The sequence below is a fragment of the Diceros bicornis genome, chromosome 34 (assembly GCF_020826845.1).
Source record: "Diceros bicornis minor isolate mBicDic1 chromosome 34, mDicBic1.mat.cur, whole genome shotgun sequence".
In the NCBI taxonomy this organism is placed as follows: Eukaryota; Metazoa; Chordata; class Mammalia; order Perissodactyla; family Rhinocerotidae; genus Diceros; species Diceros bicornis.
This window is the reverse complement of record NC_080773.1, coordinates 20,968,840-20,983,602: the sequence shown is the minus strand read 5'-3', so window position 1 is coordinate 20,983,602 and position 14,763 is coordinate 20,968,840. Positions and strand designations below refer to the sequence as shown.

The window sequence follows — 14,763 nt, the reverse complement described above, 5'->3', positions numbered from 1 at the left end:
TGGATGGATGATGGATGAAAGCACTGTTTTCCACGTGTGTCTGACTGAATGTTTGCATCTTCCCAGAATTGCTGCCTGAAGTTCTTTGCAAACCTCTTTCCCTTGCAGTTGTCTCCCCCACCCCTGTGTCCTCCTCACGTGATGTTTCTGCACAGCTGTGCCCCGTGGGGCCCCCCTGCTGGGGAAGGGTCCCAGCCTCCCCTTCTGACATGAGATGCGTCTCTCTCCTCCCCACCCCATCACCATGAATGTGGCCCTGAGGGACTTGGGGAGTTTCTGGGCCTGGAGGGGTCTGCCCTCAGGGGCGTCCACTTGCTCCTGTCACGTTGGTCTTGAGGCCTGAGGGCTGTGGAGGCCCCTCGAGGCTCACTGTCGGCTTCCCTGGGCTTGCAGGCCCCAGACGCCTTCCCTTCTCACCTGCACAGCGCCCCCTACTGGAGCTCTTTCACACCCCCCAGAATCCCCTCCCCTGGGGCCCCCCACACACAAACACACTCACCAAGCAACAGCATCTCTGCCACATTCCCTCTGCAGCCTCCTCCCTGACCCCCTGGCCTCCACCAGGCCCCAGACCCTCCCTCACAGCAGGATCTTGTCCCAAAGACCCTTTCCCAGGGCCCCCCAGCTGGACCTGGTGATGGTGAGACCCTCCCCCACAGCAGTAGGATCTTGTCCTGGGCGAGACTGCAAGTCCCTCCTCTGCTCACACTCTGCCTGCCAGGCTCACTTCCCTGGAGGAAAAGCCTCAGCCCTGTTTGTTGACCTCCTTAGGGGGCTGGGACCCTCCCACTTCCTTTACCTAGGGAAGAAAGAAGAGGAGGAGAGGCTTAGTCTGAGGGGAAGAGTGGAGGGGTAGGGAGACTCGAGTTCCACAACTCAGCTTGTGGGGAAGGGGCTTCTGAGCTCCACACACAGCAGACCCCACCCTGTTGTGGGACGGGGTCTCTCCTCAGCAGGGGCAGCCACAGCTGGGCAGACACAGGGCAGGGACTCAGACGGGCCTGTGGGGACAGAGACCTTGAGCACCCAGGACCAGACAGACGTCAGCCCCTCCACCTCCTCAGCCAGAGGGAATCTGGGACCCTTGAAGCACATGCTTGGGGTCCTGGGGTGAGCTGATGGTGAGGGTGGGTCCTTGGGAGGCTCTGGGGCTCGCCATACACGCAGAGTAAGGTGGGCTGGGCCTTAGGCTACAAGATGGACAATGAAAGGGGATGCAGGAAACCACAGGCTTTCAAATCGCCCACGCAGACTGTGACCCACTGTGCCCCGAGGGACTCGAGGATGGGTTTGGAAGCCTTTAACTGTTTTATGTTAAGGAGACACAACCAGCAACCACCCTGAAGCTATTCGAGCCTCCCTACAAGAGCTCCGCCCATGACCTTGCCTTAATTTTCATAGGAAGATCCCTTCAGGGGGAGATGAAGCTGTCGTTAGGGGAATCTGCGCTGTGTGCAGAAGCGCGTTTTCCAGCTGAGCCCGCGCAAGTGAATACCCGCCTCTCTCTTTTTAACATTCATTACCCAACCCATAAAAGTTCCTGCCTCCTTTAGGCTATGATTCCTCGTGGCCTCCTATTTGCTGCAAATACACTTTACTTTGTAGACAACTTCCACTGGTGTAGAGTCTTATTTAACTCACCAGGAGGCGAGCCCACTTGGTTTGGTATCAGGACCTCTGGACAGGAATGGGGTTAGTGTCCCCCGGGGTCCCCAGACCCCTGAGCCGCCTGCTGCTCCTGTTGCTGCTGCTGGAGGAGTCGCGGGGGTTGCCCCCTGGTGAGCGCCTGGGCGGCGGTGGGGGATGGGGGGAGTCTGGGTGCGGATGGGGGACCCGGCTTCGTGTGGGGCTGGCGGGAGGAAAGGGGACGTTAGGACTTGCGGAGGGCGCGCTTGCAGGGGGCTCGACCGAAGGGGGCAGGAGTGGGCGCGGGGAGAGGGGATGTGGGGAGCGTCTGGCGGGTCCTCAGGGTGGTGGTGTGGGCGCCGTGTTTCCTGGGACGGAGGGTCCGCAGGAGGCAGGTGAGGGTCTGGGGGGCTGGGAGGCGCGGGCAGGGACGACGGTGAGGGTTCCCCGGAGACACTTGGAGAGGGGGGCGGTGAGTGTCCCAGGCACTCCGTGGGGGGCGATGTCTGGATGGGGTGTCCGCAGGGAGCCAGGTGAGTGCCTGGGGCCCGTGGTGGGGGACGGTGAGGGTCTCTGGCGATAGCAGGGAGGCAGCTGAGGGTCTGGAAGAGGCAGTGTGGGGGCGGGAATTGTGGGGAGGGGCTACGTTGAAAACAGCAGTGAGCGAGGGAAGTAGCAAGGAGCATGTGGGCGGCTACGGAGGGGGATGGTGAGAGTGTGTGTGTGGGGGGGGGGGAGTCCTCGTGAAGGGGGAAGGAGATCAGCAGGGAAGCTGGTATTTGGGAGCACTGGTGGGGGTGGTGAGTATCTGGCGTCCTCGGAAGGGGGCGGGTGTCTGAGGGGCTGCAGGATGGGGGTGGTAAAGGTCTGGGAAGGTGGACCGGCAGGGAGGCAGGTGATGGTTTTGTGGGGCACCAGATTTGTGCTTGCCTTATGAAACATATCTGGGGTGCTGTCGCATGTTCCATCTTCCGCGACCGTTTGTATAACATTGTTTTAATCTTAAACGTTTGTTAGCATTAACCAATGAATCCATCTGGGCCTGAAGTTTTCTTGCTGGGAAATATTTAATCATGGCCTTAATTTCTTAACATATAAGGGACTATTGACTTTTTCTTCCTATATCAACTTTGGTAAAATGAATTTTTTTTTGAGAAATTTGTCCATTGTTATTGTATGTAGTTTTCTATTGCACTGATTTCTCCTTTTATCTTTATTGTGTCTGACTTTTGTCATGTATTTTATGTTCTTTTTCTAATGTCTTGATCTCGAAGCTGAGAAAGTTCAATATTTAGTCTCTTTTTCTCTAATATCTGCATTTAAGGCTGTTTTGCCCTCCAGTCATTACTTCAGTAGCACTCCCAAAGTGAGATATGTGTTGTTTTCAATCTCATTCAGTTCAAAATATTTTGTACTTTCCCTTATGATTTCTTCTTTGACTCATAGACTGTATCAAGCATGCTGTTTAATTTTCAAGCAATTGGGGGTTTTCTAGATATGTGTTTTGAAAATTGACTTCTAGCTTATTACCACAGTGGTCAGATAACCATTCAGATTCTTTTTTTTTTTTTTATAATTTTATTTATTTATTTTTTCCCCCAAAGCCCCAGCGGATAGTTGTAGGTCATAGCTGCACATCCTTCTAGTTGCTGTATGTGGGACGCGGCCTCAGCGTGGCCGGAGAAGCGGTGCGTCGGTGCGCACCCCGGATCGAACCCCGGCCGCCAGCAGTGAAGTGCGCGCACTTAACCGCTAAGCCACGGGGCTGGCCCTACCATTCAGATTCTGAATGTTTCAATCCTCTGACAATTGTGGAATCACTCTTCATGTCTCAGTGTCTGGCTGCTTTTGGAAAACGTCCCCTCTGGGCATAGAAATGCTGTCTTTTCCATGTGGGTCAACTGTGTCAGGTTAATTCTGTGGTTCAGACTGTGTACCTTCTGGATTTTATATCTGCTTGTACTCTGGTTATTGTGGGAGAGGTGTTAACATCTCTCGAAGTGTTTTGGATCTGTCTTTTTAGTTTTGCTAATTTTGCTTTATGTACACTAAGGCTGTGTAACTGGTAACATACAGATTTATATGGTGAAATCTCCCATTGCATGGGCCTCTCTTTACTCCAATAAAGCTTTTTGTCTTAAAACCTGATCGGATGTTAGTAGAGCGATGCCAGCCTTCTTCTGGTTAGAGATGACATTTATATCGTTTTTCCATCCTTTCCATTTCAGTCTTCTGATGTCTTTGTGTGACTCTCATAAGCTACATAATTTGATTTTGTGATTTTTTTCTTTTAACCTTTTAATCTGATAGCCTTATTCTTTGACATGGGGTTTTTAGTCCACTCACATTAATGTAATTACTGTTATATTTAGGTATATATCTACCATCTCGCTCTATATCTTCTATTTAGCCAATCTATTTGTTCCTTTTTTTCTCCTTTTCCTTCCTTCTTTTGGATATCTAGCATTTTCAATACTCCGTTTCTTTTTTCTATTAATTTGTTAATTGTACATCTCTTACTCTTCTCACAGCGGTCATTTTAGAGATTATAATCTGTATTAGTATTGTGGTCAAATACTAATTATGACTTTTAACAATTCCCAGATATTGCTAGACCTTTAAACTCCATTTCCCAGCCCCCCAAACTCTCACATTATTGTTGTCATAAACTTTAGTTGTACGTGTACTTTAAATTCCACAGAACATGAAAATGATGGTTCTGTTCCTTCAGTATTCCTCGGATCTACTCACACAGTTGGTCTTTGGGCTTCCCGCCTGCGTTTGCTTCTTTCATTCTGGGATAACATCTCCTCTGCCTGAAGAGCTCCCGTTGGCTTTTCATTTAGTGCAGACCTGATAGCAGTGACTGTGAACATTTTTTTTTCTTAAACCATCTTTATTTTGACTTCCTCCCAGTATGCTATTTTTCCTGGCTATAGATTTGTAAGGGGGCGATGATTTTATTTCATCACTTGGAAGATGTCATTTCATTGTGTTCTGCTTTCCATCATTTCTGTTGAGAAGTCAGCTCTGATGGTCTTATAAAATGCTCCCTAAAAGTAATATGTCTTATTTTCTCTGGGTGTTTTTATTTGCAATGTTTCTCTCTGTCTTGGCTGTTCAATATTTTGGCCATGATGTTCTCAGGGGACTTTGTTTCTGTTTGTCCTGCTTAAAGCTGAGAGCTTCCTGAACCTGGTGTTGATGTTTTTCATCTGTTCTGGACTATTCTTGGCTATTAATTCTTCGAATAATGCCAGTGTTGCATTTTCTCTCTTCTCTACCTAAACTCCAGTGTATAGACGAGAGGGTGGCCCATGTCACTTATGCTTAGCTTTCCTTTTTCTCCATTCATATTTCTCTAAGCTTCTGTTTTTGTATATTCCATTTTCCCATCCTCCAGCTCACTAATGCGGTTTTTCTCTGTCTCATCTGCTGCAGATCCCATCCAGGGAGTTCAAACCTTCAGATATTGAGTATTTCATTTCTAGAATTCTCATTTTATTTTTATACATTTCAGTTCTCTGGTGAAATCCTCGTTCCTTTCAAATATTTTGCCCATTTCTTTCTTTCTTTTTCTTTCTTTTTTCTGTGAGGCAGATCAGCCCTGTGCTAACATCTGCCAATCCTCCTCTTTTTTTGCTGAGGAAGACTGGCCCTGGGCTAACATCCGTGCCTATCTTCCTCCACTTTATATGGGACGCTGCCACAGCATGGTTGCCAAGTGGTGCCTCGGTGCACGGCGGGGGTCGGAACCGGCGAACCCCAGGCCGCCGCAGCGGAGCACGCGCACTTAACCGCTTGCGCCACCATTGCCCATTTTTTTCTATTTTCTTGAACATTACTATTACAATTTTTTTCTGCTAATACCAACATCGAAATCGTTTCATGTTGGCTCCAGTTCTCTGGGATCTGCTCCATTTCCTGATTACCAGTCTTCTATTCCTGCCTCTATGGACATCAACAAATTCACGTTGAATCCTGGCCGCTACCTACCATACGCCCGCCCTGGCTTTAGTTGATGTTATTTGCCACCCAGAAAGGGTTTATTCTTTTCCTTGGTTCAGCAGTCAATACAAGGGCCTTATCACCTCAGTTCAATCAGGATTGACCTGGGTCAGCACAGGGTCAGGGTTCTAGTAGGATTCCGTAATCGGCACTGTGACCTTCACAGGTTTCAGCCGAGAGCCTGGCAGTTCCTCTCTTCTCAGTCCCGAAAGAACGTGGGAGATTTCCGTTCTGCCTTTTAGAGGGCCCCAGTCTCCCGCCCTGTGCAGTTGTGATCTCAGTCGTGTCTGCTTCTCTCTCTGCCCAAATATACTCCTGCTTTCTCTTCCACGTCTTAACGCCTCTCTTATCTCTTCCCACCCTAATGTTTTTGCCTGATCCTCTCTTCCTCTCGTTCTGTCCATCACAAAATGCTCTGCTTGGTTCCTTGCACTCCCTTCTGGGATGCGTCAGGACAGAATAGCCTGATTTAAATAACTCAAGACAGAGGCAGCTGTTAGAAACCTTTACCTTGGCAGGGCGAATCACCCACGTGTCCTCCTCCCTCAGGAACCCACACTCTCCGCTATGACCTCATGATGCTGCCCCTGGACAGGCCTGAGAAGCCCCAGTTCCTGGCCCTGGGATACTTTGATGATGAGCTCTTCTTGTGCTATGATGGCGAGAGCCTGAGAGCAGAGCCCCGGAGTCTAGGGATCAAGATGGACCTGGGAGCTGAGACCTGGGAGAGAGAGACTGAGGACCTGAAGAAGAAGGAGCGGCAGCTCACACAGTTGCTGACAGAGACCATGGGCCAGCAGGGCCAGGGCCCGGGTGAGTGGGGGTAGGGTCAGGGGCACGTGGGTCCGAGTCTGGTCCCTGCCCTGTTTATCCTGCAGCTGGGGGAGGGGAGGGCACAGCAAGGCTGGAATTGCACAGAGACGTGAGGCCCCCCTGAGACTGCACCAGGTTCCTCACATTTGGGTGGAGGAGACGACATACCCCTCTGGGCGGGAGTCCTGTTGGATGTAGAGGTTCTGGGACAGTGAGGTGACAGGTCACTGCCTGGGGCGGGCCAGGCCTTCACTCCCTCCAGGCCACATTGGGCTGTGAGCTCCAGGGAAACAGCACCAGAGGCTTCTGGCGTTTGGGCTACAAAGGGCAGGACTTCCTCACCTTCGACTCACCGACCCTCACTTGGACTTTGGCCCTGCCCTCAGCCCAGCACATCAAGAAGCTCTGGGAGACCCAAGGCCCCAGGGCTGATCTGGTTAAGACTTTCCTGCGTGTGACTTGTCCTGCCCAACTCTGGAGATACCTGGCCTCCTGGAGGGGCCTCCTGGAGAATACAGGTACTGACCTGGACGGGAAGGTCCACCCACTGGGTCTGCCCCTGGTTCCTACAAGGAAGAGAACTTCCCTGCTGTCCTCTGAGTGGCTGTCCTGCCCTGGCCTTAGGTTAAGTGATGAGTTCTGACTGAATTGTCGGAGAGGCACACCCATGTGGGTGGGTGAGTGATCCTCTCTGGACCCATTGCTGGTCCATCAGCGGGAGAAGTCCCAGGATGTGGGCCTGGATCTCAAAACCTCAGGCCCCAGGCAGTCAGGAGAGGGAAACCTTTTCTCTCCAAGACCCTCATTCTCTGTGATGTTGACTTTGAGTGGGGGGCACATCTTGGTTTGAACTCCTTGGCCCTAAGATGGGGCCAACTTGGCTGGGAGCCAAGATAGAACAGAATATTCCAGCTCTGGAGCAAGGGTCACATATTCAACTGCAAATCATCCAGAGTCATTACCAGGTTCATGCCACTTTTGTTCTGCTTCTTCTTTTAGAAAAGTCCAGTTTAAAGTTTCCTCCTTGTCTAAGTCTTGTGACAGAAAATAAAACGAAAGAGTGGATACTGGTGTGCGGTGTGGGGGTGGGTAGAGTGGGCAATGAAAACCCCTATAATCAGCCAGAGGTCCCCAGAGGAATGTAAGGCCCAGGACAAAAGAATCGGGCAGCGGGGCCAGCTGGCCATCCTTGTGGACAGTCCCTCCATCGCCCCCTGGAGCACGTGGAGCTGATTCTGTTGGGGAGGAAGGAGGTACATCACTGAGGACGGATGCTCACTCCCTGTGGACCAGAGCAGTCCCTCTGTCCCATCAGTGCCTACAAATTCTTCAGAACCATGTGCTGAGCATCGTCAGGTGGATCCGATGGCCTCTGAGAGCAGGGAGTTCGTCTTCTCTCAGGCTCTCCAGGTGGGCGAGGGCCGGACACCCTCGGAGGGTCCTGGGGCTGTTGGAGCAGCGTAGGGACCTCCCACAGTCCTCTCTCCACTGGGGACGTAGCCACTCTGGAGGGGTGGCTGGGGGCGAATGTGCACGGGTCACTTCTAAGGGCTGGCTGGTTCCTGCTCTTGGTTTCCCTGCAGTGGAAGGAGGGAGCGTCCTTGGCCTCACTGAACTCTGCTCTGTCTCCCCCCAGATCCCCCATCAGTGACTGTGACCCGCAGTAAGAACCTGCTGGGCAAGGTCATCCTGAGGTGCTGGGCTTTTAGCTTCTATCCCCGGGGTGCCATCCTGACCTGGCTTCGGGATGGGGAGCCCATGCACCAGGGCACCTTTGGGCCTGGGACCAACCTGCCCAGTGGGGACGGGACCTACCAGACCTGGGTGGACACTCGGATCCTCCCTGGAGAGGAGCAGAGGTTCACCTGCCACGTGGGACACTGCGGGCTGAACACCACGGTCTCTGCCGTCTCTGGTGAGGAAGCAGGGGAGCCCTCGGGGTCCAGGGAGCTGGAGGCAGAGTTGGTGTGGGATCCTCGTATGAAAAAGGGCCCACTGGGTATAATCGAATAATCGAACCCCATTTCATGGTCACCTCCAGGAACTCAAGGTCAGAGCGCTTCCTGTGTGGCTGCTCCTGCTGCGGCTCCTCTCGCTGTGTCCACTGTCGCTGCTGTGCTGTATTTGGTGATGGTCGAAGCCTAGACAAGGAAGCACACAGAGGATGTGTGAGCCCAGGGGAGAAGCACACAGGACAGAGAGGAGGACAGATCTGATTCTTCTCTGGGTCGTGAGTGGAGACCGCTCTCTTCTGTTAATAACAAGGCAACAGGCCACAAACAGAGTCCCTTATGCTAAGTCCCACGTCATCACCAAAGCAAGATTTCACTCAGTGACAGTTTCAGCTCTCCCAGAAATGGAATCTTAAACCCATCAACCAGGAATCTGCTCAGCACTAGTCAGGTCATCTGCCTGATAGACCCCAGCCATCCCCCAAAGGAAGGTGACCTTGCAATAACCAAGCTGCCTTTTGATCTAACATAACTTCCCTGTTCCTGCTCCCTTCTGCCTAAAAATCTCTTGCCTTGGAGAACTCTTCAGAGCTCTTTTCTGTCTGCTAGACAGGGTACTGCCCAGTTCATGAATCACTGAGTGAAGCCAGTAAGATCTTAAAATTTACTCAGTTGGATTTTGTTGTTTAACATTTCCTTCCTCCAGGAACAGCAGAAGAACAGACAAGCTGTCTTCTTCTTTTTTTTTTTTTTGCTGAGGAAGATTAGCTGTGAGCCAACATTTGTGCCAATCCTCCTCTTTTTGCTGAGGAAGATTGGCCCTGGGCTAACATCTGTGCCCATCTTCCTGCACTTTATGTGGGATGCCTGCCACAGCACGGCTTGACAAGCAGTGCATTGGTGTGTGCCCGGGATCCAAACCGGCGCACTCCAAGCCTCCAAAGCGGGGTGCGCGAACTTAACCGCTATGCCTCCAGACACCACTGACAAGCCGTCTTCTTGCTTACAGAATGAGGGGACCAGGTGTGTAATATGAAAACTGGCTTAAAAGAAAAACAGAAGGTAAAGACTCAATCAACCCTTTATCCTGCCTTTCAAATTCACATAAGAGCTGGACCTCAGGTTATTCACTTAGTTGAGAAAGAGAGGTGTTTTTTCTTTTTCTTTTTTCAAATTTTTATTTATTTATTTATTTTTCCCCCAAAGCCCCAGTAGATAGGTGTATGTCATAGCTGCACATCCTTCTAGTTGCTGTATGTGGGATGCCGCCCCAGCGTGGCCGGAGAAGCGGTGCGTTGGTGCGCGCCCGGGATCCCAACCCGGGCCACCAGCAGCGGAGTGCGTGCACTTAACCGCTAAGCCATGGGGCTGGCCCTGTTTTGTTTTTTTTTTTTTATAGAAGTAGTATGAATAATAAAGATAGAAAAGCAAAGGCAGAATTACATTATTACCACTTTGTGAGTCTAGTGAATGAATGGATCTCAGCAGTAACCATCAAGGGCCCCCAACGTGGCCACTGGGGAGACAGCAGGATCTTGTGCGCTTCCTGGTGGAAGCACAGAGCACTACACCTGATGGCGCTGCGTTGATTACTGGAAACAGGAGGCAGTTTACTGGAAACAGAGACTCCATTCTAAGTTCAACCACATGGTGGACTGGTCTTCGGCAAAGGCACAGTCTTTGTGGAAAACTACAGGACATACCACCTTGTTCCTTCATCAAATAAACTGTCAGGAAACACACAAACAAAAAAGATGGAGAGGGAATTGATATGAAGCCGAGTAACCTGCGGGTTACTGTAAATATTCAATATGATTAGCTTTCCACCTTGTTATGAAAAGAAGTGAATCTTGTCAATTTGCTGTTTTCCTGTTTAATCTGAGGGGTGACTCAAGGGTCACAAGGATTTATGAGCTGTTTTACAGAAGAAGGAGAATGCTGTCAAGGAAGTTACCACCACCAGATAACCAGCCCCCGAGCTGCCCTTGATGTCCAGAAGTCAGATTGCTCAGGGATTCATCGGGAGTGACCCCTTTGTTTCTCTGGATCTCCTGCCAAGCCCCTTAGCTCCATAAAACCCCCTGCTGCTTTCTTCTCTTGTTAAGGCAGATTTGAGGGAACCTATCCTCCCACTTTCTCATTTTGGCCAATTTGAATAAAGCTTTCTCCATCTCCAAACACTAATGTCTCAGTGATTGGCTTACTGCACATCAGGCACACAAATTAAGATTAAGAGGTTTGGTATCAGTTTTGGTGAGCCAGCCCAGATTCTTGTGCCCGTGCCTGAATGACCCTGGTGAGGGTTCGAGTGATCAGTGGTCCCCAGCAGCTGTGCGGGCTTCTTTGCCCAGGGGCCTTCCCCTGCTGCTCCCTCCTTCCCGCTGGTGTCAGGCACCCTCAGCGAAATGCTTGCTTGGAGTGGAGAAACGCATTATACTTGAGTCTGCTTTTGGTTTTGCATTTGTCGGGAGTCAGATTTTATCTTTGTTCAACAAGAATCTGTTGTTCTTATAACAGGATACAGTTGGAAACATTGGTGATATTACCAAAGCTTAGACTGGAATGTCACATTTGAGAGAAACATGCATAGACTCAGATATGACCAAATGGCTAAGGGAGAAAGATTGATTTTATGAAATGAAGCCACTTGGAAATATTGGCCTGGTACCTTGTTTACAGGGTTCCCTGCAACCTTACCAGGTGAATAAAGAGGGTCACTTCCCTGGCAGGTGCAAAGAACCTCAGGATATTTTGGGGAATCTCAAGAGAAGAGAAGAATTCACCCAAATCTTCTTCTCACCACTTAAAGGGGCCCATCCACTTGGATGACAACTGGTTTTCGGGTCCCTGGTCTTTCCAAGTTTTCAGTAAAGCATGATCACCAGGTCACAAGGCGTGTGGAGGGACATCAGGTGGATATGCAGACCTATGAGGAGCAAACTCATGGACAGAAGTTACTACAGAGCTTAATGATTTAACATAATTAGTATCATAACGTTCCTTAAAGCGTCCAGAGATAGAATCCCAGGGGAAGATGCCTGAAGGACTCTCCCATAGAGCATTTTAAAAGGGCTAAACTTAAGTCCACTTCAGGGAGCTACTATAACTCTTAGCACGTCAAGCAAGGGCCAGTACTTCATCCCAAGTTAGTTGTGTTTCCTTATTGATTTTGCTAACGGTTATTTTCTTTGAAGGTGTGATTGTTTTTTCCATTTTTTTCAGTTGATTGAGGTTTCCAAGCTGAGTGTAGTATTCATCAGATGTCTAAGCTTCTGGACACTTGTTGGGTTATTTGGGAGACAAAAGCTGGTCCATTATCATTCTGTCAGGTATTAGGCAGAAGAAACCTAGGGGTGATTTTTTTAGCAACATGAGAGTGACTTCTGATGATGTCTAAGTCCTAGTGGGAAAGGCTTCTACCCACCTGGTGGAGGTGTCCACAAACACTAAGAAAAACTTGAAATTCCCAGTTGTCCAGGGCATCTGGGTAAAGTCTATTTGCCAGTCTTTAGCAGGCCAATTTGATTTATGCGGAGTGCCCAGATGTGGGGAAATGGAAGTGGTCTTGGGGTTGCTCTTTGCACAGGTTATGCAATTTTTAGTCACCTGTTTTATAGTGTTTTGGAGGTGGGGCCCTATGATGTCTTTCTGGATTCAACAGGTTCTCCCTCTGGGGGGCAGGGCAATGCATGGTAGCTCCCTGGGCAGGCTCATTAATAGCTCATTAATTAATAGCTCATTAATAGCTCATTAAAAGCAGTTTTAAGACTTTTAGGGCCATGTCTGATTTCCTTTTTTTCTGCTGTTAAGAGTCCCCTTTCCTTCCTGATTGTCCCATGAGCATGAACTACAGCAAAGGCACACCAGGAATCTGTGTATACATTTACTTTTCTCCCTTGAGCTAGATGTAGAGCTCAAGTGAGGGCGATGATTTCTGCCTTTTGAGCCAATGTTCCTGGGGGTAGGACTTTACCCTCTAAAGTCTTTTGTAAAGTTATGAGCACGTATCCCACACATCTCTTACCTTAACCCATGAAGCTGTTGTCGTCTGTGAAGAGTTCCAAGTCCAGTTCTTCCAACAGACAGTCCAACAAATCAGGTCGGCCAGAAGACACTGTCTCCATAACTTGTAAGCAGTCATGTTCTAAGGCTTCTGATGTCTCATCAGGGAGTAAGGTGTCTGGGTTTAGGGAGGACGATACTTGCATCTGTACATTTGGATTTTCCAAAAGGATGGCCTGGTATTTCCCCATCCCTCCCGAAGTGAGCCAGTATCCCCCTTTTTACTCCAATAATGTGAGTACTTGATGTGGCACATATACCATGGTGAGTTGGCCCAGGGTGAAATTTTCAGCTTCCTGCTGGATGTCACAGGGAGCAGCCACTGCCCTGAGGCAGGGACCTAGTCTTTGACAGTCTGATCTAATTGTTTGGAAAAATAAGAGATTTGCCGGGAGGTCCTGCCCAGCTTTTGAATTAAAGCCCCCAAGTTTATTCCCTGCCTTTCATGTACATAGAGGCTGAAGGGCTTGTCCAAGTTGGGAAGTCCCAAAGCTGGGGCTGAAATGAACTTTGCCTTGATGGTATCGAAGTCTACCTGACACTCCTTTGTCCATTCTGGTGGCTCCCAGTCCAGCCTCTTTAGAACCTCATAGAGGGGTTTTCAGACACCAGCCATGCCCAAGAATCCTCGTCGCTGTTGCAGGGTGGTGGGAGGGTCAGGCGTGCTCTAGCCCTTTATTGGTCTGGCAGCAGTTCCCTCTGGCCTTCTGATAACGTAAACCCTAAGAATCTAGATTTTGTTTGCATATCTGTGCTTTCTTTTGTGAGACCTTGTACCCACATTCAGCCAAATGATAAGGTCTTTCTTGTGTTGGCCAGACACTGCTCGTAAGTGGGGCTCACTATCAGCAAGTCATCCATGTCCTGTAACAGCAATTCTTGTTGTGACTGTAAGTGGCTCAAGTCTTTAGCTAGGGCCTCCCCAGATAGTGTACGGGAGTTTTTGAAGCCCTGGGGGAGCACTGTCCAGCAATATTTTTGAGTCGCCTGAGTGTCTGGGTCGCGCCATTCAAAAGCAAATACTTGTGATTCTTCTTTGAGCCGTATGCAGAAGAATGCATTCTTTATGTCCATACTGAAAGCCAGCCGTATTCAGCTGGAATGTTGGTTAGCAAGGAGTAAGGGCTGGGCACCACAGGGTGCAGGTTCTGAACTTATTCATGACACTAAGGTCCTGAACAAATGGATATTTCGCTGAATTGGTTGGTTTTTTTTTTTTTTTTTCTGAGCGGGAGAATAGGAGTATTATATGGTGAATGAGCAGGTCTGATTAATTTTGCCACCAGGAATTTCTGCAGCACTGGCTGAATGCCCTTTTAAGCCTCCTGTTTTAGCAGATATTGTTTCAGGCTATATGTATTGGCTGGACATTCTTTGTTTTCTCAGGCTTCCCTTTTGCCCATAGGTCCTGTCTTACGTCCTTGAAGATTTCCAGTGGCAGCAGGCCAGGAGGAGGTGTTTGAACACCTGGCGGGGCCATCTGGAACCAAAAGGATGATTGTTCTGGCGGCACCTGAACCTCTAGCTGGCCTGGAGCAAAAGTCACTTGAGCATTGAGTTTACACAGAAGGTTTGGTCCCAAGAGGAGAACAGGGCATTCAGGCATATAAAACTTTTCCAATTAAAAAGACCCTAGGTAGAGAAAGGAGAGTGCATCCAAATGAAGCCAGCAAGTTGCCTTTGTCCATTTATACCTATGGGCTATTTTCGCAGTGGAAATTTCCCTGCTCCGGGAAGGGCCGCCTGACTGAATTGTGTCCCTTGCCGGTTGGAGAAGGAGAGTCCATCTCTTAGAGCTGGCAATCTTTCAGGCGTTTTCCCCTGGACAAGCCGTGGGCCTGGCAAAGGGGAGGAGGAGGAGGAGCGGGGGACTCCTCAGTCCATTGTGCCCTCTTCCCTGATCTAGACATAGCAGCATAAAGGCTTAAACATAGGGGATTTTGTCTTTCTTTCTTTTCACCTTGCACAATCATTTTAGCTGCAAGATGGTATCGTAATTGAGTGACCCAATTGGGGGCCATTTTTCTCCTGAGCCCAGTGTATATTGGGGCCAGGCTACATTACAGTAAAAGATCATCCTTTTCTTTGTCATTGGCTCATAACTGAAATCAGCCCAATTAGCCAGCATGTACCCTAGTGGGCCCTTTTTTTGGAATGGACGGAGTGGTGCCCATGGCGATAGAGTTTGTGCTGACAATTAATGGACCAGGAAAAGGGTGCAAAGATTGACTCCGGGTGTCCAGATAACTATGGGACTCATCCAAATCCCACATTGCCCAAGCATACAGTTCTCATACCAGAG

General features: G+C 49.5%; 2 protein-coding genes across 2 annotated transcripts in view; one reads left to right on the top strand and one right to left on the bottom strand.

Annotated features, from left to right (window-relative positions):
- Positions 1–10,579, top strand: part of LOC131397034 (MHC class I-like protein MILL1) — a 41,404-nt gene extending 30,825 nt beyond the window's left edge. Inside the window, exons 2-4 of the mRNA XM_058529654.1 lie at positions 6,693–6,965; positions 8,084–8,362; positions 8,489–10,579. Coding sequence (XP_058385637.1) covers positions 6,693–6,965; positions 8,084–8,362; positions 8,489–8,592 — 656 coding nt within the window. The 3' untranslated portion in view covers positions 8,593–10,579. The remainder of the gene's footprint in view (positions 1–6,692; positions 6,966–8,083; positions 8,363–8,488) is intronic.
- The window catches only part of LOC131397039 (MHC class I-like protein MILL2), a 313,559-nt gene that overhangs the window by 85,774 nt on the left and 213,022 nt on the right, over positions 1–14,763 (bottom strand). The gene's annotated exons all lie outside the window — the stretch shown is intronic.